This window comes from Bubalus kerabau, chromosome 4 (genome assembly GCF_029407905.1).
Source record: "Bubalus kerabau isolate K-KA32 ecotype Philippines breed swamp buffalo chromosome 4, PCC_UOA_SB_1v2, whole genome shotgun sequence".
Classification (NCBI taxonomy): domain Eukaryota; kingdom Metazoa; phylum Chordata; class Mammalia; order Artiodactyla; family Bovidae; genus Bubalus; species Bubalus kerabau.
Window position 1 is genome coordinate 164,440,815 of NC_073627.1, and position 25,369 is coordinate 164,466,183.

At 41.9% G+C, this 25,369-nt stretch overlaps 1 protein-coding gene across 1 annotated transcript in view; it reads right to left on the reverse strand.

Annotated features, from left to right (window-relative positions):
• The window catches only part of ABCA1 (ATP binding cassette subfamily A member 1), a 157,032-nt gene extending 133,354 nt beyond the window's left edge, over window positions 1-23,678 (reverse strand). The window contains exons 1-2 of the mRNA XM_055579203.1: window positions 18,628-23,678; window positions 7,980-8,142 (exon numbers count right to left, since the gene is read on the reverse strand). Of these exons, the coding sequence (XP_055435178.1) occupies window positions 7,980-8,045 (66 nt within the window). The 5' untranslated portion in view covers window positions 8,046-8,142; window positions 18,628-23,678. The remainder of the gene's footprint in view (window positions 1-7,979; window positions 8,143-18,627) is intronic.
• Window positions 23,679-25,369: the final 1,691 nt, after the last annotated feature.

Here is a 25,369-nt window from a genome sequence, read left to right on the forward strand (position 1 = left end):
ATGACTATCTGGGTCATGAAGATCTTTTTTGTATAGTTCTTCTGTGTATTCTTGCCAACTCTTCTTAATATCTTCTGCTTCTGTTAGGTCCATACCATTTCTGTCCTTTATTGAGCCAATCTTGCATGAAATGTTCCCTTGCTGTCTCTAATTTTCTTGAAGAGATCTCTAGTCTTTTCCATTCTATTGTTTTCCTCTATTTCTTTGCACTGATCGCTGAGGAAGGCTTTCTTATCTCTCCTGCTATTCTCTGGAACTCTGCATTCAGATGCTTATATCTTTCCTTTTCTCCTTTGTTTTTTGCTTCTTTTCTTTTCACAGCTATTTTTAAGGCCTCCTCAGACAGCCATTTTGTGTTTTTGTATTTCTTTTTCTTGGGGATGGTCTTGATCCTTGTTTCCTGTACAAGGTCATGAACCTCCGTCCATAGTTCATCAGGCACTCTGTCTATCAGATCTAGTCCCTTAAATCTATTTCCCACTTCCACTGTATAATTGTAAGGGATTTGATTTAGGTCATACCTGAATGGTCTAGTGGTTTTCCCCACTTTCTTCAATTTAAGTCTGAATTTGGCAATAAGGAGTTCATGATCTGAGCCACAGTCAACTCCTGCTCTTTTTTTTGTTGACTGTATAGAGCTTCTGCATCTTTGGCTGCAAAGAATATAATCAATCTGATTTTGGTATTGACCATCTGGTGATGTCCATGTGTAGAGTCTTCTCTTGTGTTGTTGGAAGACAGTGTTTGCTATGACCAGTGCGTTCTCTTGGCAAAACTCTATTAGCCTTTGCCCTGCTTCATTCTGTACTGCAAGGCCAAATTTGCCTGTTACTCCAAGTATGTCTTGACTTTCTTCTTTTGCATTCCAGTCCCCTATAATGAAAAGGACATCTTTTTTGGGTGTTAGTTCTAGAAGGTCATATAGGTCTTCATAGAACCATTCAACTTCAGCTTCTTCAGCATTACTGATTGAGACATGGACTTGGAGTACTGTGATTTTGAATGGTTTGCCTTGGAAATGAACAGAGATCATTCTGTCATTTTTGAGACTGCATCCAAGTACTGCATTTAGGACTCTTTTGTTGATTATGATGGCTACTCCATTTCTTCTAAGGGATTCCTGCCCACAGTAGTAGATATAATGGTCACCTGAGTTAAATTCACCCACACTTTTGTTACACACACTCTATGGTTACACACTTTTGAATCTTACTCTATTATGAATTCACCTCCCTCCATGCCTGCCTCCACCACAGAGTGGAAGAAATGGAGAGGAACACTGTTTTTGTAAAGGTGCTTCTTAACAAAGTCAGAAACTCAGAAACCCTATTTCAGATTGGTATTAAAATTAAACTTCTGATGATTAAGTAAATAGCTACACTGAGCTGCTCTGGGGACTTGCCCTCTCCTTACTCCTCAGCAACAACATGGGGATACAATGCACAAGCATTTCTAGAGCAGGGTTCTTCTCAACTCTTGACACAGGGGGGCCAGATAATGGTTTTGAGGGGCTCTCCTATGAATGGTAGAATGTTTCCTCCATCCCTGGCCTCTACCAGTGGACATCAACCACCCCTACCCAGGACTGTAACAACCGAACAATGTCTCTAGACATTATCCAATGTCCCTGGGACATTAAAATACCACTAGGCTACTTTTAGAATTTGATAAGGTAACAAGATTCAATGGGGAAAAGAAACTGATGAAAATATGGAAGACTATTCTGAGAGGTAAAGAAGAGAACATGAAACAGTGAACTTCCCAAGATAACAGAAAATTCATCAAAGCAATGGCACACTCTAGGCTCTGTCAGCATCACAGTGAACACTTATCAACATACACTTCAATTAAATTAAACTGAAATCTTGAAAGATCAAATCAGAGGAATGCCAAAGGGAAAAACAAATATGAAAGCCAGGCCTACCCTCCCGGAACTGTAAAGCCTCATGCAGTGACAGTGGATTTTTCAACCGGTTTGATCTTTGGAAGGACATCTGACCATATATGTCAAGGGCCACTTCCCTTTGACCTAGTAATCATACTCCTGAGATTCTGGCCTAAGGAAATAATATAAAAATAAGAAAAGGCTATATGTATAAAATCTTTATAGTAACTTACTTATAATGGCAAACACAAGAAATATCTCAATGTTGGCAATAATGCATGAGGTTATAAAATGAAAACTGCATGGATCCCTGTATTGCTACCAGGAATGTCACTGGCATTATCCCATGGTAGATTTGGGGTCAAAACTTCCAGTCCCTCCTCTTAATGATGTACTAATTAATTTACAATACTTCCTTCATCTATGAAACCGAAATTGTAATGAATATCTCTCAGGATTTCTGTGAAAATCAAGAAGATAACAGGTACAAGAGTACTTTCAAAAGTATAAAACACAACCTACACATCAAGAATCATAATTATTATAATATGAAGATTATTTGGAAACACACAACATACATGCCATGCTAAGATGCTTCAGTCATGTCTGACTCTTCGCGACCCCATGGACCATAGCCACTCAGACTCCTCTGTCCATGGAATTTTCCAGGCAAGAATATGTGCCCTCCTCCAGGAGATCTTCCCAACCCAAGGATCAAACCTGAGTCTCTTATATCTCCTGTACTGGCATGTGGGTTTTTTATGGTGAGGCCACCTGGGAAGCCCAAAAACAGAGCACAAAATGGTACATGTGTATGCTTAGGCTGTCATCCTTCAAGTCCCCTCAATGCCAAGGACCACACAATCTGACCCTCTTCATCATGACCCACCTACCTCAGGGACTCCTTTTGCACATTATATAAAATTCAACTGTCCTTCGCCAGCTCCATGACCTGACCCTGCCGACTCCCAACTCACCCGCAGCCAGTCTTCCTTCAGTGCCACTGGTACCCCAGTCCCTTGGCTCCAGGACATGCATTAGGCACGTGGCCTTCACACCCTGTCTCTCTGCCAGGAAGCCAGTGCCTGGATGGCTGAGCTCCTGATCTTTCCCTGGCTAACTGCTGCTTAAACATCAAGGCTCTCAGCTTAAATGTCATGACCTTTCATTCTAAATTAAGTCCCTACCCACAGCCTAGTGGTAACTGACATAGTAGGATGGTTTGTTTTGTTTTTTTTTTCCTTCATAGCACTTACCACAGCTATGATATTTCTACTTATGTGACAACATGCTTCATATCTGCTTTCCTGGCTGAACTGTAAGCTCTATGAGAGCAGGGATCCTGCCTGTCTGCTTCACCACTGTATACCCAGGACACTGTCTTACATGCAATAGATGTTTAGTAAATATTTATTCAAAGGAAACAATAAAGGGCTATATGTGCTAATTGTCCTCATTCCATAGAAGGGGAAACTAAAAATCAGGGAAAATGAGTTTCCCTAAGCCATTAAGGCAGATAGTGGCCAAGCTGGAATTAGAATTGAATTAAAATCAGATAGTAATTAGAATTATTAGCTGGATTTGAACCAGCACTGCCAGGCCAGAACTAAGGACAGGGAAGAAATGTATCAGGTGAAACTGGAAGCTGGGAGAGAATGCTGAAAGTTTGCATCTACACTGTAAAATTCTCCAGTGGCTCTTAAATGAGGACTGAATTTATATTTATTTGATTGCTTATTCCTTGTCACTGAACAGTGCCCAAATATTGGTACTCTAAAATATGCAGAAATTAAAATTATATATTTCCTCAGCCACATGGCTAAACAGATCTAAGTGAGAAAATTAATAGCAAAGGCAAAAAAGAAAGGCCATACAGCCACATTCTGTCCCATCTGTTCCACAGGGACCTTGGTCTTTGGCTCAGCCTAAAACCAGATGGGGATCTGGAGAACTCCGAAGCCCCTCGCCTTTCCTGTCCCAAGCCCTGTTTGTGCTCACTGACCACCACCCACACAAGTTAACTGTTACTTTGGACCCAAACTGAGCTTTGCACCCCACTTACGCAACTCATTTTCAATGTATTCTTTGCCTAACAGGAGCAGCAGGAGCAGCAGAAAGCTACCCCTGGCTGATGGTCCCCATGAGTCTGCAATGGGGGCACAAGAAAAGAGGTCCCCCAAATTCATTAGCAAATGAGGACACAGAGTGAACGAGCAAATGGCCACCTTTCAAGAAGGTGGCTCTGGGGTCTACTGTTCAGCACCCAGCTCCTACATCTTCCTGTCTCCCTGCACATGCGGCCCCTCTAGCAGGGGCGCCTCCTCAAGATCTAAAAACTAATGGTCCATTTAACACATTCACCCCTCACTGAGCAAATGCCTGTTAAGCATATCCCCAGTGCCAGGCTATGGAGCCAAGCGAGTACATCCAGGATCTCTGAAGGGGGAAATTAAGCAAGGATTCTGTACACTGTAGGTGAGAACTGTCATGGAGCTACTAACTCCTTCCCCTGCCTACAGGGCAGGACATGTCCTGAGCTAACAATGTGGAACCAAGACCCTAAACAGGTTTCACTGTCTACAATCAATATATCTATAGATCCAAGCTATTTGGACTGGGAAATAGCTACGGACAGCACTTGAGATCCATGGGTATTAAACCTCCTGTGCAGATAAGGCAAAGCCTGCTCAAAAGAACTTGTGCCTCTAGGGCCATCAGGAAATTGAATCTGGTGCTACTTCCATGACTGATCCACTCTGGACCCCCTGCCCCACACCTGAAACCCCATTCCCATCAACTGTACAAGGGTCAGGTCAGATCTTTCCAACCCTGACAACCTAAACTTCTGCAACCTGAAATAAACCACCTTTTTTTTTTCTAGTTCGGCAAAACACATTTCCTGTAGACATCAGGAAGGGAGGTAAGGCAGACAAGCTAGCAGATCATAGGTGCATGTCTAAAAAAGTCCTTCTGTGTCAGGATGCTATGTCTTACTTCCCCTTCAATAAGAACTCTGCCACAGGGCCAAAAATTGCCTTTTATGAAGCCTGCCTATCTCTCTAATTGTGGCTCTTTTTAAACAGATAAGCAATATTGAGCAAGAAGCAGCAAGACTAACACACACTAGCCCAGTCTGGATGGCCCAATCCCAAGTTCTGTTCTGGGACCCTGTGCTCCGGATTCCTTAGTTGACCGTGGGGAAATCCCTTCCCTGCTTTATCTGTAAAATGACAGGTTTGGGCTTGAGACCTTGCCTTACTAAGATGATACAGTTCTTTCCACTACTCACTGGCTAACAGACACAGCACAGCAAAGACAGTTCACCATCACATGGGCTGCTGCCAACATGATAAGAAGAGACAGGGGACCTGGACCACAGAGTAGCTAAGAAATGAGATTAGGAAATGAATACACCAGGGCCTGGGCACAGCTGTGGGAGGCAGGGACAAAGGTAAGGAAGAGGTCAGAAACTTCAAGATGTTGAGACTGAAGGTAGAAAAAATAATAATACCACTGAAGAGCAATCTGACATAGTGATTTAGAGAACCAACTCTAGAGTCAGATTATTTAGAACTGAACACTACATATGCCCCTGATTAGCAGTGTGAACCTCAGACAAATTACTTATATTCTCTCTGTGATTTAAGTTCCCCAGTTATAACACAATAGCATTTTGTGTTATAAGGAAACAACAGTACTTTGTGGATCTTAAAAGGATTAATCTAGTTAACAATTCACTTTAGTGGCTAGTACATGGAAGTGCAATCTAAGTGTTTGCTTTTATTATATTTATACTATATATATATTATATATTGTTATATTTTAATATCATTATTATTATTATCAAGAGAGATAGGATGCATAAATTCTAGTTCCTACTGTCTCATTAAGTGACCTTGGGATTCAGCTCCCTACATATACTATAAGGGACTGAAAAGTCAGTGTTTCTCAAACTAGTATATATATACAAAAAATATATATAATTTCATGAGGGATTATATGAGTTCTCTGTCAGAATTTTAAACATTTTGTGTTTTCATTTCAATGGTCATCTAAGGAAATATGAATAAACATACCTGGATTTTCTGAATGCCTACTTTACAACCAAGTTCTGGCACAAGATCACGAGTCTAAGTTTCTATTTGTGTTTGCCATTGTGTTAGCACCAATATTCCCTGGTGGCTCAGATGGTAAACACGTCTGCCTACAATGCGGGAGACCCGGGTTCGATCCCTGGGTTGGGAAGATCCCCTGGAGAAGAAAATGGCAACCCACTCCAGAACTCTTGCCTGGAAAATCCCATGGATGGAGGAGCCTCATAGGTTACAGTCCATGGGGTTGCAAAGAGTCGGACACGACTGAGCGACTTCACTTTAGCACCAATATAATTGCAGTAGACCAATGAGAAAGGCACAGATGCAGAAGCAATTTGTGAATGATGAGACTGGACCAAATGAAAGCAAATGATATCCAATGAAAGTCGCTGGAAAAATTGGAAAGTCATTGGAAAACTGACTTGGAAAAATTCCAAAGTCATTGGAAAAGTGCATGGTAATATACTGTCCAAACTCAAACAAATAAGTGTTCACTACCATAGTCACACTGTTGCCTTTAAACAGTGTCAAATATGGCTTCAAACAGTGTCAGTCGCCTTACTACATTAACAGTGTTAATTTGAACTGTATGGTTCTGCAATTTTGTTTGCACTTAGTTTATAAGTCTGTATAGGTCATATGTTTGCATGGCAGTCTATAAGAATAAAGGGCTTATATCTAGTTTCACATACATACATATTCACGTAACATTATAATAAAAAATGTTTAGTGAACATGAGGGGACTTTGACATATTTGTTCTTTTAAAGAAGGGCCAGCATTAGTCTAGTTTCAGAAACAGTGAATTAAGTTATCTCCAAGATCCCTTATGGCTCTTTGAGTCTAAAGAGGATGGTCATTTCTGTTGCAGCTTCATGAGGACAGCCAAAAGGGGATGTAGGCTTAGAATTCAGGAAAAAATGCAGGGCAGGAAACAGACATTTAGAAGTCAACTATAGAGAGGTGCAGCTAAACGCAGGAGACCAGACAGGATCTCTAGGGGTGTTTAGGGAGGGAGAAGCCAAGAGCTGATATTGGAGCTTCACAGAAATCTCCAGGCCTTATAGTTTGTACCTTCTCACAGAAAAATATCATTTACCGAGTGTTAAAGATGGTATTGGAGAAGGCAATGGCACCCCACTCCAGTACTCTTGCCTGGAAAATCCCATGGACGGAAGAGCCTGGTAGGCTGCAGTCCATGGGGTCGCGAAGAGTCAGACACAACTAAGCGGCTTCACTTTCACTTTTCACTTTCATGCACTGGAGAAGGAAATGGCAACCCACTCCAGTGTTCTTGCCTGAAGAATCCCAGGGACGGGGAAGCCTGGTGGGCTGCCGTCTCAGGGGTCGCACAGGGTCGGACACGACTGAAGCGACTTAGCAGCAGCAGCAGCAAAGTCTCAGGGTTCTTGAAAGGATCACTGTCTCATCCAGAAGTGAATGACATAGTACCCTCCACAGAAATAAAACAAATCCGTTTTGTATTCCTCCAGGCTCGCAGTCCAAGCTGAAAGGGGGAAGTCCATACTAAAAGATTCAGTCTCTGACCTCTAAGAGCTGGGCCATGAACTCACTTCAACTGCACCACCCAGACCATTAGGAGCTCTTGAAGAGCCAAGCAGCCCCCAGGGCTGCAGCAAAAGTTAGGAGTAAGATGGCCAAGGGGCATGTGTGCCAGGTTCCAGCGGTCTGAACTTAGGCCTGGGCACTAGCACAAACCAAAGCTATGATCGCCACCTGGTTGCAAATCTGCCTCCTATGATGAGACAGGGCTAGCTAAATCAGGACCCCACACAGTTGGGTCCACCAGGGCCAGACACATTCCATCACCTTAAGAAAACCAAGAAGAACAATACTGTAAAGGAATTATCGTCCAATTAAAATAAATAAATTAAAAAAAAAACACACACAAGAAGAATCTCTTTTCCGCCCCCTTCTTCACTCCCAACTCAAAATCCGGAAGAAAAGCACGGGAGAACCCCCAGAGAAACCCGGGCTTACTGTCTGTCTTCTTCTGAAAGTGAGGTTCTTCCACAGCAGCAATCTCAGCTGAGGCCAATAAGCCATGTTCCCTCAGCCAGCACCACAGCAGCCTGCGCGAGGCTCGGGGCCCGGGAAGGAAGTGGCTGGAGCTCACAGCAGGGACGCTGTGGCTGGTCATTAACTGAAAGATAAAGCAAGAGGGGATGTTAGTTTTTGCTGCAAAGCCATACGCTAGTGAGGGCTGTTGCACCAGCCCCCTCACCTGAGCCCTCAACACCCAGTTCTGTCTCGTGACTGACTCTCCATAAAGCATGAGTCCCCGGCTTCCAGCCTTGGGTCTCTGGTAAACAGGGATGCTGGAGCTTTTCTGGCGTTAGCCTGTGAGTAAGTCATTATTATCCAAATCACTTGAGCTCCACTGATGTGACCACTAGGAATGAAAACTTGAAAAAAATGAAAAATTGAAGGCAGACCTAAGTGATCAACCTTATGTGCCCAAAACACCAGAGCTGCAAACGGCATACTGGAATCCCAGAGACCTGCCTCCCTTCTCTAAGAAAATGCTCTCCTTCTCAGAAAATGTCAGCAGCATTTATAAATTTTGCCTTGAACCTGGAGTGACTTAACACTATTGTCTGAAATTTGCTGCAGACTACATTTTCATCTCGCCACAAAGTTGAGTCCTTCCAATGATAAATGGCACCACTGATAGAGAGCTTCCTAATCTGAAACATCACAGCGTGTCTTAGATGACTGTGAGTACACACCAAGGAAATCCCACAGACACCCAGCTCCTAAGTGAGGAGGACAACCCCTAGTGTTCTATGTGTGTGGAGAGAAAACAATATCCCATGGAGTAAAACAAGGCAGCCAAGGCAGGCAGAGAGCATCACCCGTGCAACTGACAAGTTCCCACTGTCTGGACATATGCACACTCCTGGCCTTGCTCCACCTGTACCTGCACACAGGGCCCACCTAGTCCTCGTCAGGTGTCACAGATGCCTCCTTGGAGGACTGTTTTGCCATGCTGGGGGAAGGGGAGGCTCTCATATACAGGGGATACAACCTTCTGTGTGTCCCAGCTGCCCCTCAACAGCAGTACTTCTTTAATGCTGGAGTAATCCCAGTAGTCACAGTAAAATTAAAGCTAGGGAAAAGGCAGAAAATAAAAACTGGAAGAAGGGAGGGATACATAGGTCAAAGCTAAGCCCTGATACCACTTCACAGCCAGGAACTCTTAGCAGAAATAAGAAACCAACTTTACCTCTAAAATGGCTCATTTAATCATTGTGGTCTCTGGAGGAATGGAGGTGGGGATGGGAGATTAGGCAGGAGGAACAAACAGCAGAAAGGGCTAAGAGTGTAGTGTCCGTTTGTGGATACAAAATTAAGTACTGGACTAAAAGTCTGTGAGTCCAAACGGACCTCAATGCAAAGGTCAACCTCTAGCAGGACTTTACCCTCTTGGCCCCCACACCACAAGGACTTGGATTAAAAACTTCTACAAAAGAAAAGGGAATGTAAGCAGTCTACAGTGTCTGAAAAGAATCACTGACTCTACTATTATATATTTTAATTCACTCATTGATAAGCCAACAAATCAGGGATTCCTCTGAAAGAGTCAAGCCTTAGGACCTTTCTTTTATCACTTGCTCAGCAAACCTGTAGATGGACACAGATGCCCCTCCCCCAAAAAATTCTCACTAAAAATAATTAAACCAGCACTGTATCCATCCACAATTTGTTATTTAAAGATGGCCACTGGTCTCTCTGAGCGCTGAGAGCCAGAATTTGGTTGTGAGCTTCGTGCTTGTAATCCTAAATCATTTTGTAAGTGGCCTGGGACAGGGCTTGCATTCCAGAAACACTGAAATAAATAATTAGCTAGATTTTCCGGATGCAAAAGGTGCTCTCCAGGAATCACTTAGTTGATTTAGAAGCTACACGCATCTTTTCAGGTCCCCAAGGTAACAATGAGGAGGTTGGAACATAAGTCTATAATTTAAAAAAGAAAGACAGCTTAGACAGGAATTAGGCCCAGCTTCTCAACTACATGCCCTTGGCCAAAATTTATGCCCTCTGAGCATCAATTTCCTCAGTGTAAAATGGGGGTGACAATACCTACCTTGCAGGATATTCAATGGATATTCAATTGTCAATGAGACAATATAAATAAATATATAAGTTCTCCAGCAAAGTACACAGCACACTGTAAGTGGCAAAGAAATGAGCTCCCTCCTCCCCACTTTTCTTTCTCTGGTCCATCCCTACCTCTTACAGAGAAATGGTTATCTCCTGTCCAAACATTCTTTTCTACTCCATTATTTTTAGCAACAGCAGCATTTTTTAGCAAACCCATCATGGGTTTCTGACAAGGTAGGAGGGGCGAAGTAGGGTGGTGGCACTCCTGGGCCTGTGGTAACCGATTTCTCAAGCTTGATTAACTGATGAAGGCAAGTTGTCCGCAGGGAGGGGGCTCTATGATCACCACACACTGGGGACAGCCGCGAGGGTTGCTGGTGACTCCTGGGATATCCAGGAAAGTGGCACTGAATCTAGGCTGAAATCAGAATGGCCTAGTGTTAAAGACCCTCAAGCTCAAACCAGGACACAGAATCCCCTAAATCTGAGTGGAGAATCTCAGAAGAAAAGAAGACACACCTCTGCAGAATGTGCGTGAGACAAGAACGGCAGGGAGGAAGCTTTCTGGAGAGTGTTTTCCTAAAGCGGGGTTTCTGCATTTCCAGACACGGATCCTGGCTTCAAAGACCCTCCAGGAGACACGCAGAGACTTCAGCAAAAGTAGCCTATGCAGCGGTAGAAGGTATTGCTCCGGCTTCGCTGGGTACTTGCCCCACTTTCCTACCCACCTTGGCATAGCCCTGGGCCTCTTGCATAATTCCCTCCTCCCACCTCAGAACATGGTGACCACTGCTGGGAGCAATTTTATCCAAAGAGGAGGTTTTGGCAATGCCCAAATCCTCTGCTCAGGTAACTGGGGCCAAAGGGACATTTCTACATCAGTTTTCCAAGGAAGCAAACAAACAAACCAAAACCAAAAAGAAGGCCGTACTATGTATTGACTAGATTTCTCAATGCTTCAAAGCTAGTAGCACACTCATTTCTGCCCCTGTGCACATTTCCAGTTACTGGTTGGAAAGCATCCCACTTCACAGTCATGGCCAGTCAATAGGCCACCCTCTTCCGGCTCCTGACGACCACAACAGCCACTTCCCTGAACTCCCTGCCTCCAGTCTTGCCCCCTCCATCCATTTATCACAGAGAAACCAAAGTGATGCCACTAAACCAAAGCTCCAAACAAGCCACTCTCCCACTTAAAACTGCCTTTGTCAGCACCCCACTGCCCTGGGGATAAAGTGCAGTCCTCACCTTGGTTTAGCTGGTCTCCCCAATGACTCCAGCCTCCTCTCTCACCACTCCCCACTTTCTAAACCAAGCCCCAGAAAACTACTCATGGCTCCAAATGGGCAGCCCTCTCTCCCACCACTGGGCCTCCTGCATGTTCCCTGTCCTGAACTGCTGCTTCCAGCACTGTCAGCCAGGCCGAATCTTCCTCAACCGTAGGATCCTGTCCTGATACCTCCCCTGACAGGCATCTGGTTAAAAACCCCTCCGAGATGCACTCACGGCAGCCTCTGTTTTCCCTTGCATCGTTTTTGCCACTTTCTGAGTCCACGGGATAATTTCTCTTTCTTCATCGCAGTTTTCCCCAACATGCAAAACAGCATAAGGCACAGAGTAAGCCTTCAGGGAATATTTGCTTAATTAATTAACTAAGAGATGGACATGAGAAATAGGGATTCAGGATGGAAGGGTGGTGGCACTCTGGGCCTGTGGTAACCGATTTCTCAAGCTTGATTAACTGATTAAGGCAAATTGTCCGCAGGGAGGGGGCTCTATGTTCACCACACACTGGGGACAGCCGTGAGGGTTGCTGGTGACTCCTGGGGTATCCAGGAAAGTGGCACTGAATCTAAGTTGGCTTCCCACAAACACCGGTTTAGCTAAGGATGGAGCAAGCCCTCCCAAGGCCAGAGGAGCCAAGAAACCTGCTTTTCCCCACCTTCATTTCAAGTCCTAGGCATGTCCTCTTCTGGTCTCCACATCAGTCACCCAGGTGAATCACCCCTTGCCAAAATTTGACATAGTTTCCACACCCCCACCTTTTTTGTACAGTATGACCTCATGGAAGTGACCAATTAGATCTTTGGCCAATTTTTTAAAAGAAATTTTCACTTCAAATGCCACTGGTATTTTAAAATTATTAAATACCTAGAGAATACCACAGCCTGCTAAACCATGACCTTCTCAAATAAGCAATTACTAGCTGCAGAGAAATGAAAATTAAAACCACAATGAGATACCACTACATACCCACTGGAACTACTACAAGTTTTTAAATTTTAAAGTATGAGTAGCAACTGGCACTATCATATACTGCTTGTAGGAATGAAAATGGAACAGCCACTTTGTTAAATACTCTGGTGGTTTCTTGTAAAATTACACACAGACTTATGATACAGCCCAACCATCCTGTCCTAGGTATTTGCCCGAAAGAAATGATGGCATTCGTTCACACAAAGAGCTGTATGTGAACATCCATAGAAGTCTTACACAGAATAGTCCAAACTGGAAGCAATCCAAAGATCCATAAATCAGTGAATAAATTAAAATGGAATATTGCTACTGCTGCTAAGTCACTTCAGTCGTGTCCGACTCTGTGCGACCCCATAGACGGCAGCCCACCAGGCTCCCCCATCCCTGGGATTCTCCAGGCAAGAACACTGTAGTGGGTTGCCATTTCCTTCTCCAATGCATGAAAGTGAAAAGTGAAAGTGAAGTCGCTCAGTCGTGTCCGACTCTTTGCGACCCCATGGACTGCAGCCTACCAGGCTCCTCTGTCCATAGGATTTTCCAGGCAAGAGTACTGGAGTGGGGTGCCATTGCCTTCTCCGAAAATGGAATACTACTCAGCAATAAAAAAGGACCACACTACTAATACGTTCAACAGCATGGGAGAAATCTCAAAAGCCTTATGCTAAGAGAAAAAAGTCAGACACAAAAGACTACATACTATATGAATCTACTTATATGACATTCTGGAAAGGTGAAGCAATGGGGACAGAAATCAGATCCCTGGTTGCCAGTGGGTAGGGGAGAGGACAGACTGTCAGAAGCACTGAGTGATAGATATATTCCACACCATGGTTGTGGCAGTGGTTATACATATACTACACAGATGTATCAAAACTCTTCAAACTATACCTGTAAAAAAGGCTAAATTTAACCACATGTAAATTATATGTCAATGATCTCCTCCCCTCCCAAAAAAAACATGTGTTCTATGATAATAATTAACATATTCCACAAGTCAAATCATGCCTTGGAAGAAATAAGAACTGTATGGTGTAAAGCTTGAGTATTGTGTGATTCTCTAGGAAAGTAAATGATGACTAAAATCTTCAACTCCTGTTCATTCCACAAACTGCAGCCTTCACTCTGCAAGGTTTCCATTACTACTACTACTACTACTACTAAGTTGCTTCAGTCGTGTCCGACTCTGTGCGACCCCATAGACAGCAGCCCACCAGGCTCCCCAGTCCCTGGGATTCTCCAGGCAAGAACACTGAAGTGGGTTGCCATTTCCTTCTCCATTAGCTTCCATTAACCACAGCAAATATTTATTGAATACCTATTATGTGCAGGGGCTGTCCCAGACATTGGAGATTCAGCAACGAACAAAAGTGTTCTCATGGAACTTCTAGCAAGGTGGAAGAAGACCTGACAAATAACAGTAGGACTGTTGTTAAGGCAGTGGGTAATAAGAATAATGAAGAAAAATAAAGCAGAGCAAAGAGAGTAATGATAGGTGGGTAATTCTTTTCTTTAGATCAGTGAAATGAGAATGTGCCATATGCTACTGGCAAAGGGGTCACCAAGTGACAGCTGGGATTGTGAATTCTTTTAACTTTTCCCTAAATCAAAATATGAAATGCCAGGCAGACTCAGCAATTGTGGCAAAAGAAAAAGAGTAGAGGTTCACAGGAAGCCTGGTGTCAAGGGGGCAATGATGACCGCAGTCAGCAGCTACTGCACTGCTCCTCCAACCCCCATCCTTGCCAAAATGTTCAGCCCTTTTGAATTCACACGTAAGTTTCAAAGAGAGATGAGAGAAGAAGAAAGGAAGAGAAAAAAGCAGACAAGCTAAAAAGACAAGGTGGGAAGATTTTTTCCCACTGACTGACGTCAAAAGGAAAACAGGAACTATATCCCATGACTGCCTTCTACCCTTCCAAAACATTAAATCTGTCTACAGAAATGCAGTAAGGAAAAAAAACGCACATGTTTTCACTACCATCCAAAACTCAGTTTGTGCAGTAACAAAGGGTTGGTTGGTCTTTTTCCTTCCTACAAGAGCACTGCAAGCACATAGGCTGAGCTTCCATCTAAGGGGGGCAGGGAACCTCCTACCTGCTCACTCCAAGAAAGGCCAGTCTCCACTGGGAACCACACAACTGCCATTTCTCACTGGAGCTGAGAAGTCGGCCCCTCGAAGCAGAAGAGGACAAGCTTGCACAAGGCCAACCCCCATCTGATAGAAAGAGGTCATTGCAGCTTTGGAGACCCACTCCCACCACACCCCAATCTTACAGAGAAGCCAAGGCCCACCAAAAGCAAGGGGCCTGCCCAGACTCACCCCCAAGAGTTGGAACTGGCCTCCAGGTTTCTCCAGAAATAACTGTCAACAACTGCTCCTAGCTTCCCACTACTGCATTCCTCCTACAACTCTGTTTATTCTTCTGAACACACTTTTCCTATCAATTCTACCCAAATAGCTCATATACACAGAATATGCAGCCAGCAACTGACTTTCATTTTTCAAAAACAGTGGTTTTATGATAGCTCTTTCTCTAAACAAATTAATAAATAAGTATGTGTGTGTTCTTCTTTGTTAGACAAATTTCCCTATAGTTTCCAGAAGTGAGACAGAAGTTGAAATCTCTCCTGATGAAACTGTTTCTGGATGTCCTATGCCAATAAATAACTAGCCAGTAACAAAAGCAAGAGGTAGATTTAAGGCAGAATATAACTATATAACATACAAACTGTAGTAAATGTGTTGGCGCTAAAGCTCAACTAATGACCTCTTCCTCAGATGCTGATGCAAATACAAGGATCACAGGTACTGCTGCATCTCATCTCCAGAGAGATGTAGAGCTTTCTGTAGAATTGAAGATAAGAAACCTGTAAGACCACCAGAGCATGCTTCTTTGGAAAAGTCTGTTTTTTAATTGCCTCTCTGAGTGTATATCTCCAGATCAGTAGCCACATTTATGGAAAATGATAGTGAGGTTAAAACCAGGCTGGAACAGGCTCTTTGCACCCATGGCTGATGGATGACAGGGCATGCCTGCCGTGGTGGAAGAAGGCGACTTGGAAAGTCTCCCCATGATTTCTCCCAAGATAGCCATCAACTTTATTAAGCCTGAAGTTATTTTAACCGCCTTAGTTTCTTTTCTGGCCTCCAGTTGTCACTGAGCTCTCTACCCATAAGGCCATTCATGCTAATCCTTAAATTCTATCCCCTCGCACTCTCCAGACATACCTTAGACTCACAACTCAGGGAAACTGTCCTTAGTTGCCACTAAACCCTTAGAGGCCTGCAGAAAGGTCATGGGCTGGTACTTAGTGACCCCTGAAACTGTGTTCCTACTTATACCATAACATCTTAATACTCAAATTTAAAGAGAAAAAATGATGTAAGAAATCCTCCAAGATAAAAGTCACAGATAAAAGGAAGTGATTCTATCATTCTAGAAGATTCCTGTCATTCTAGAAGAGGCTCTGCTATCACAAGACCTGTTTTAAAAATACAGATCCAGTACTTTCCTGGTGGTCCAGTGGGTAAGATTCTACATTCCCGATGCAGGGGGCCCAGGTAGGATCCGTGGTCAGAGAACTCAATCTCACATATTGCAACTAAGACCAAGTACGGCCAAATAAATAAATATCTTAAAAATATATAGATCTAATGAATTTTATTAATTATAACAATTTGTAACTCAAGGGGAATTTTAAGTACCAAATGTATCATACTTGAGTATTAGTAACAGTAAGTTTATATATAACTGCACATTCTTGTTTCACCCTGGAACATATATTCAATTTCCTGGATGAAAGTATTTACTAATGGCTAATTTTCAAAATGAGGGCTATGATAGGAATACACAAAAACTGAAAAGTTAGAAGAAATACATGAATATTGTACAAATCCATAACGAGCCTTTGAGAAGCACAATCCTCATGCTGTCAACAATTCTATTTTAAGGGGATTCAAAAAGTTTATTTCTATCATGTTGCAGATATTTGGACAACCAAAGATCCTATTTATCACTCTCAACAGTCCAGTTGCTAGCAGCTAAAACAATCTCAGAACTTCTAAAACTGATAACCAGAGTTTCTGAAAGCAAATCCATCCTGTTCTCAAGTTCTTGTTTCATCATTGTAGAATTATGGAGAAATTCTGACAAAATGTTAGAGACAGCCCTTCTTACGCTGCTGATTTCCACTAAACAAACACAGAGCAACCCTGAAAGGAATACTTCAGCAAACAATACAACTATTTGCTTTTTCCCTGGTTGCAGGTGTGTAGCATATAGGAAAAAGGAACCTTTCCCCTAGAAATGAAATACCTGTCAACATTACATGACATAGAAAACACTTTTTTCTCAACCACAATCATAATGCCAAAGTTAGAGGGTCCTGCAGGGAAGGAACTATAAAAGTGACAAACATCCTGAGTGATACAGAAACACAAGCAAGTCTGTCTCCATGAGCAATCCTTCATTTGCAGAAAACTTTGACTGGATAATGTTCCCTGTTGTTGGAGGAGGGCTTTCCAAGAGCATTTTAGGATAAAAGGCTTAGTGACTATATCAGCAAAAACCATTTTGTTTGCTTTACATCTTGGAAGGGTCAACATCTTCAGATGTTCAACCTTCTCCCAGCCTAAAAAGTTTATTTTTATGAAAGTGCTCAAAGGACTTGGGGACAGACAAACCCAAATCCTTTCACTGCCATCCCCTTCCTGTAGACCTATGTCGCCGTGCAGCAAGCTTCCCCAGATGTCCTTAATTATTTTCATGAATTAAATAGCCTGGTAGACAGAAGGGAGGTTTTGGAGTCAGAGAAAGTGGGGTTTGAATACTGACTCTGCTACTCACCAGCTCAGGGACCCTAGGCATTGAGTCCCTGTATTCTCTCCATAAAATAGAGCTCAGGGACCCTAGGCATTGAGTCCCTGTATTCTCTCCATAAAATAATGTATATAAAACATTATTTGGGACAAAAGAAGTATCCAGTAAATGGCAGCTATGATTAGTGCAGCTGACTTCACAGTGTAAAGTACTCAGCATGTGTGTTAAGTCATCTCCAACTCTTTGGGACTCCATGAACTCTAGCCCACCAGGCTCCTCTGTCCATGAGATTTTCCAGGCCAGAATACTAGAGTGGGCTGTCGTTTCCTCCTCCAAGGGATCTTCCCAAACCCATGTCTCCTGTGTCTCCTGTATTGGCAGGTGAATTCTTTACCACTGAGCTACCTGGGCTTCCCCAAAGCACTCAGGTGGGGCACAAAGTGGGCAGTTTATTAATATTAAAGCAATCTCTCTTCTTCCTTCTCTGTCCACAGAAGGGACTATTTCCCCAACGGCCTTTCCAGAACACACTGGAACTTTCTGCATGCCCAGATCGGTGGGAGATGTGAAAGGATTTTGCTGGTATCCTGGTACCATTTCTACCAGTGTCTTACCATAACTCCCCCATTTGGGGACCCCTACCACATATGTATACTATTCTTCTGCTCTGGGAGCAGTCAGCTCTTCTCTTCCACATAGGCTGCCTTCCTCCATGTCTTCAGCACCTCACTCAGTTTTGTTCTCCAGACTACTTCCTCCAGCTTCCAGGTCAATTACCTATTTGTGATCTGGGCCTTATATCTATTCCTTCATCTCTTCAGCTTTCCCACCATCTCCTCCAGTGTACTAAGTACTCCGATGGTCCCTGCTACACAGTAAGTCAGGCCACAAGCGACCATCTCAACATCTCACTGTCCTACGACACACTGAGCCCAGAGCCACTTGGTGCTTGTACACATTTGTGGAGTGAAGGCTTCTGAAGTCAGACCTCAGGGATGAGAAAAATTAGTTAAAGCAGGTTCACCACGGTAGCAAATCAGAAATGTCATAAAGGACAAGCTCAGGTAGCCCAAAACCATGACAAATTTTCCAGCTGCGTTCAAAGAAATTCAGATTAAACAGGAGTGCATCTAATTTGGTCTTCCCCAAAGTCACTCGAATTTGTTGGTAAGGGTGTTCATTTTCATGGACTTCTTGTGAGCAAAGGAGAATCAGTAATTTTCCCAGACTGAGGCTCCAGACCCCTGTAAACACACCAACTAACAAGAACACCTCCCCTAGGGGTTCAACCATGAATACAAAACTGTCAACATTGGTCAGGAGCCTCAAACTCTAAACTCACAGGCTCAAGTCAAGAACTCACTCAATGAAGCTTATCAAAAACTGTATACTATTTTTCAACCTCAACACTTTATTCCTTTTACTTTTGCCAAAACAAGTAATCTCACCTGTGGCTCTTTTCCAGTTCTAGCTCACATGTGACCAAACCCAGCAACCTTGTCCAGAACCTCCCCTTTCACCAGCCAGCTCTTGAGATAGTGCTAGCACAGGTCATTTGTCCAAGATGCCTCATGTGTCCAAGATGCAGCCCAGTGAGAACCAGCTGACCAGCTAGGTGAGGACGTAGTTGGAGCTCCAGGACAGGCACAGAGGCACAGGGTCGAACCTGCCCTCCCAACTTCAAAACTGAACTCCTTCTCTTGAACTAACAAGCCACTTTGTTGACTGCCTTGCTAAATTACAGAGAAATAAGATCACAAGTTGACCTGAAAAACAAAAAATGAAGCATGTTAGCTATTAAAAAGAAAAAATACTGGCAACATGAGCTCCATTATTTGAGGTCTGGAAGGATGTTCCCAGTGGAAATTGATCTGAATTATTTCAGTGTTATCATGATTCTGAGTACTTCTTCTTGAAAATGCTACTGTCATTAAGATCTTCACAAATCAAACATTTTATGTGCCAGATAACAAAATGCTCAAGGAAAGATGCAACTAAACTATTGAGTAGAACTCCTGCTAGCCTCTTTTATCAACTGCAGTTGACAGTGGCATTTTAAAATGCACAAACTCTCATCTCCCAAGCGACTGTATGCTAAGTGTCTACATTACTTAAGCATGGAGTCCCCAGTGCAGTTCCCCCTGAGGACAGTGTGCCTTGCTGGTCTTTGCAGCCTCCAGGGGGACATCCACTCCCCTCAATGGAGGCCATTGGAACCTAGTGTCAGACAGCCAAGGAGAAAGCCATGCTAAGATCATGTGAAATGGGACTAGAGTTGGAAATGGGAAAATGGCACTAATTCCACTAAATTTGCAAGTCCTGTAACAGGACTGACAACTGAAGAAACACTACTTGACCAAAGGCTTTCCTTATCTTGAACTCGAGGTACTTCCTATAATTAACACAACCATTAAAGTTAAAAGAAAACTAAAAAGCTTTAAAAAACTGCCGGTAATCACAATTAATCCTAAACAGCCAAAATTAGCACAAGGTTTTTCTACTTTTGCATGAAGAAAATGGTCCCAGGGAAAGACTCAACCTTTGGGACTTTTGTGGGCCTTTCCTTGATTTGAACTTACAGCCAAAGAGCAGTGTTTATTTGAGAGAAAAAGAAAATCCAGTTGAAAAACCCATTAAGATTCAAATTGGACCAACAGAATAAATGAGGCTAGTTCAATATTAAAGATTCAGTGTCCACTGGAAGCTGAAAGGACAGACCTATAGACTAAATTTTTTTTCTCCTAAAGGGACACTGTAAATACCACCCTAAATTCTGATACAGTAGCAAGAAGCTTGGATTAAAGAAGCAAAAAGTTAAGATTTTAAATTCCTGTTACTGACTGCTAGGGAATGAATTTAGGCGAGCCATTCTACCACTCTGAGCCACAGAATATAAGGAGACTGGAGTAGAAGATCTTCTGGGGACTTCCTTAGTAGTCCAGTGGTTAAGACCGCCTTCCAATGCAGGGGGTGCAGGTTCGATCCCTGGTTGGGAAGTTAAGATCCCACATGCCTGGCCACCAGAAAACCAAAACCAAACTGTAACAAATTCAATAAAGACTTTAAAATTTTAAAAAAGATCATCTGAGTCTAAGAAAACTGCCTGCAGCTTGAGTTTCAGACTCAAGTTTGAACCCCCAGCTCTGCCATTACTGAAGTACGTGAACCAGGAACAAATTATTTAACTAGTCTCTGTATCAGGTGTACCATCAGAAAAACGCGGCAGCCTCAATATTTCCCCAATTGCAGGAAAGTTTATGAGATGAATTTAAGCAATATTTAAATTCCACTTAGAAGATTTTAGGGGATGGTCAGGCACAGTATTAAACACTCAATCACACAATGAGAAAATGCTCTTTTCAGCACTTTAGATTTGTAAAAACTGTATTAAGGAGAAAGTTTCTGTTTGATCTTTTCAATGCTTCTATAACATGTGCTTAATTTCCCTTTTTTAACAAAGTAAGAACAAGTTTCAGAGTCAGTGCCTTTAGAAGGCAAGCTTATTTTATCAGATCAGATCAGATCAGATCAGTCGCTCAGTGCAACCCCATGAATCACAGCACGCCAGGCCTCCCTGTCCATCACCAACTCCCAGAGTTCACTGAGACTCACGTCCATCAAGTCAGTGATGCCATCCAGCCATCTCATCCTCTGTCGTCCCCTTCTCCTCTTGCCCCCAATCCCTTCCAGCATCAGAGTCTTTTCCAATGAGTCAACTCTTCGCATGAGGTGGCCAAAGTACTGGAGTTTCAGCTTTAGCATCATCCCTTCCAAAGAAATCCCAGGGCTGATCTCCGATCTCCTTGCAGTCCAAAGGACTCTCAAGAGTCTTCTCCAACACTACAGTTCAAAAGCATCAATTCTTCAGTGCTCAGCTTTCTTTATAGTCCAACTCTCACATCCATACCTGACTACTGGAAAAACCATAGCTTTGACTAGACGGACCTTTGTTGGCAAAGTAATGTCTCTGCTTTTCAATATGCTATCTAGGTTGGTCATAACTTTCCTTCCAAGGAGTAAGCGTCTTTTAATTTCATGGCTGCAGTCACCATCTGCAGTGATTTTGGAGCCCAAAAAAAGCTTATTTTATAGACAGGCTTTAAAAAACAATTCATTTTCATTCTAATTATTTTTAAAATTACCTTTTATTTCAGACAACTGACACCACTTTTCAATTTAGAGAACCAATATAAGGTTAACTTTTTAAAAATATATGTATTGATAACTATAAAAGTGTGAGTCCATTGAAAGAATCTGAGGGCTTTACATGCTGCCTGCCTCCAGGTTCTAGTGAGGAGTAAATGAGGTAATGGAGGGGAAGGCCCAGCCCACACTGTGCTCATCTACCTGCGGTCAAGGGGCAAAATTTTGTCAGTGAGGAATCAGAGGAGAAGGTACAGTGTAAACAAGATCCATCAACCACGAAGGATGGATGTAAGATTCCAGAACAATAAGCTCAGAGAAAGCATGAAGGGGTTCTTAAAGTAGAAATCAGAGAAAAGAAGAAAACCCATAGAGGGAGTCAGTTAACAGTTACTGAGCCAGACTATGTGCTCATCACCAGTGAGAAAACACGGTGCAGTGGATGCCTAGTACTGTCCAGGACAAAGCTATCAAAACGGCCAGAGTCTTATTTGGAAGAGCCTTGAATGCCAAGATCATTATGGTGTCAGATCCTTAACGTCTTTTGACATTTGTTCAACACCTAGTACTCTACATGGTGTTCAAAAAATATTTGCTAAAGGAATGAATTTCAGTTTAATGGTATTTTTTGTATATTAGCCATAAACAGATACACACACATACATTTTAAAAATATGGTATCTTCCTCTTCTTTCCTTCCAATACCAGAAATCACACCTCACTCCAGCTGGAGTAAACTGCCACTTCCATCCCAAAGCCTTGCATCGGGGAGTGGAGAAGAGTCTACAGATCAGTCTAAAAGCCATTATTCTGGGCCTTTACATCCTCTCTGCCTTTCCAAGGAAAGCTGCTGCTTCCATTAGTGTTACCTTTATGTCAAACTTGGACCATCTAAATACCAGATCCAATCAAATTCAAGCTGCCATACCCTTGAGGACTTGCTTCTTCCAAAAAACAAGCTTGGTTTGACTCTTGACAAAAACTATTCCCAACCTGGCATCCTACAGAAATTTTGCAAAGCAAAAGTAAACAGGGATATGAAACCCAAACAACTTCTTAGCAGTTCCTTCCCTCTTCCCATGCCTGTTTCAATCATGAAAACTCTTGCTTCTTTTTTTCCCTTCTGGTTCCTTCCAGTCCTAATTTGTTATGATCTTTGAAACAACTAACTCAAAGCAATACTTTAGAAAACTTTGTGTCTTGTCCATCTGCACCCAGTGAGAGTCTTCTGAGATATTTAGAAATATCCTTATAAGGTTAGTCTATTTCTCATCCTTTCTTGGAGGATGAACATATCTCAAAAGTCAGTTAGCTTTCTATTATATATTGGCTTAATAGGATTGCACTATAAAAAACAAAATCTACACTCAAAATGGAGATGCCCAGAATGGAGAGTCCAAATGAATATTTTCTTTCAGAGAGAATCTCCAGATGGTGAGTCGGAAATGAGACAAATGTCTCATCATGTCTTATTCCATCACGTTTGCTCCACTGAAACTTACTGAGATCACCAACCACTTTTTTCTTTGCATTTAAGATAAAATTCTTTTTTGGGTTCTATGAATCAAGTCTTCATCCACCTAATGTGGATAAATAGGTAATTCCAACCCCATCTCACTTCTTCTTCCTCTCCTCCCACCATCTTCTTTTCTTCCGTCATCATGATCATCAAAACACTCCTATGTATTCCATGGGTATTGCCACTCTACCTCTCAAAACCCACACAATCTGTTACACTAATACTGAGAATGTCCCTCAGGACATTTCTCTGGGAAGCTCCTATCAAAGAATCACTCTTTTTCCTAAATACACATCTGCTGCTGCTAAGTCACCTCAGTTGTGTCCGACTCTGTGTGACCCCATAGACGGCAGCCCACCAAGCTGCTCCGTCCCTGGGATTCTCCAGGCAAGAACACACGTCTAGAGAATACAAAAGCTTGAATGGCTCTTCAAAAGTCATGTACTCAGCCTCTTTCATCAAGAAACTAAATCTTAGAAAAGTAAAATGACTAGCCCAGGGTCACATGACTGCTTAGTGGGTTTCTGGAATTACACGTAGAATATAATTACATCAAATTGTATGTAATTATATGTAAAATTTGGAGTGTACATGCCTGTGTATATTTTTTCTGAAAAGGGAATCCATAGCTTTCAGCATATTCTCCATGTAGTCCAGAATACTGTCCCAATAAATAATAACCACTGATTGGTTTTATATATACAAAATTCTTCCCAAAAAGTGTCTGGTGCTAAACACCAGTTATCATAAAACATTTTGACTTCAAGAGTAGCCAAATAAAATGTTTTGACTTCCAAATGCTTCTTAGAAGTTGGATTTAGCATAGAAAATGTTGCAATTCTAAACAAATACGCATATATGCATACAGACCCACACACACATAGAGAATGTATAAAAGAAAAGATTCTATACATAAAAGGTTATTTTGATTTTTAAGTAATTAAATTCTAAATTACTTAGTGAATTATCTCATTCTTATTTTTTAAAAAATAATGTGCAAATAAATCTAGTTTAATGTGAAATGTTAACAGACTAGATTACTTTCTCAAAACACAGCTGCCTCAAAAAAGAGAAATGAAACTGAGTGGAATCAGAATTGTTTGTTCTACAAAAAGTAAGCTGGTCTAAGTACACACTAATATTTCTCAACCTATCATAAACCTAACCTTAATTAGTTATTTCTCATATAATTCTACTTCTAATGCTTTTCTGTGATTATCACATCATTTTAATTCATCTTTCAGAATATAGAAAACCAACATTAGTTTCCCATTCTCTTTGACTTATTCAAGATAGCATTTATTGAATCCCCTTCCATATCAAGGAGAGTAAATTAAGGACTGGGACCTTAATCCTAGAGAATTAGGATTCTCTAGGATTCTAGGACCTTAACCCTAGAAGAATCCTAGACCTCCTCCTAGAGAAGCATACACTCAAGAACAAGACAAATGTTAACTATAACCAAAAAAAAAAAAAAACCATGCAATTAAACCCATGACATGAATAGTGCTATGATCCAATCCTATGGGAGCAAAAAAGAAAGGGATAATTAATTTTAACTCAGTGTTGGCAGGAAGGTGTGAATCCAGGAGAGCTTATGAGAAGGATGGCATTTAAATCAGGTCTTAGAGTAAATTTTCAAAATGGAAAAAGACAGGCTTTCAAGTTTTCTTTTGTTTTAGGAACCAAGTCTGATGCTCCTCGGAGTAAATGCTCTTTGCTTTAAAACAGCTTACTGTCTCAACAGAATGCAGAATAACCAAAGGCTCTACCTGAAAACAATTTTACATACAAGATTTTCTTACTCTGACTTCAGATATTTCTAAAATGTGCCTCTCTAACAACATCTGTGCTGCTTACCTATCCAGGGAACTATTTTCAGTCGTAAATACCCAAATGAAAAGTGAGACTGATTCTTTGCCTTTAGCAAGTATTTCATTTGTCAAAATTCAATATTTTAACAAAGCCCTTATCCTGTTATTGGTAAATTCATGGAAACCAGACTGCCTGGGATGCAACCTCAGCTTCACTACTTACTTACAAACTCCATGGTCAGGCTACTTACCCTGTCTACACCTCAGTTTCCCTGTCTGTAAAATGAAAATAATAACAGAATCCACCTTATGTGGTTCTCAACAGAGTGAACTAAATTATTACATGTAAAATGCTTGAAACACCCAGCATAAGGTAAATCAATAATAAGCATAACTTTTTACCAAGAAAAATCTTTTCTAAGGGTTTATGTCTAAGGTGCTACACCAATTTAATAAGAAGTTTCCCATTCTGTCTCACCTTTATTTAAGCTGACTTTGAAAATGTATTTGCTCAGAGAAAGATGCCATAAGAAAAGAGCTAAATTTGATTTCTAGACAGTAACGTCAGTAACAGAAAAACAGGTTATTTCAGAAGGTCTCTGACATACTGAGGGATAAAACAAACAGAAATCATATTGTACAATAAGCAATTTAAAAAATTCGCCAAAGATTGACAGCTAAGCTAACGGTTCCCTTCCCTTTTTCTTTTGTTCC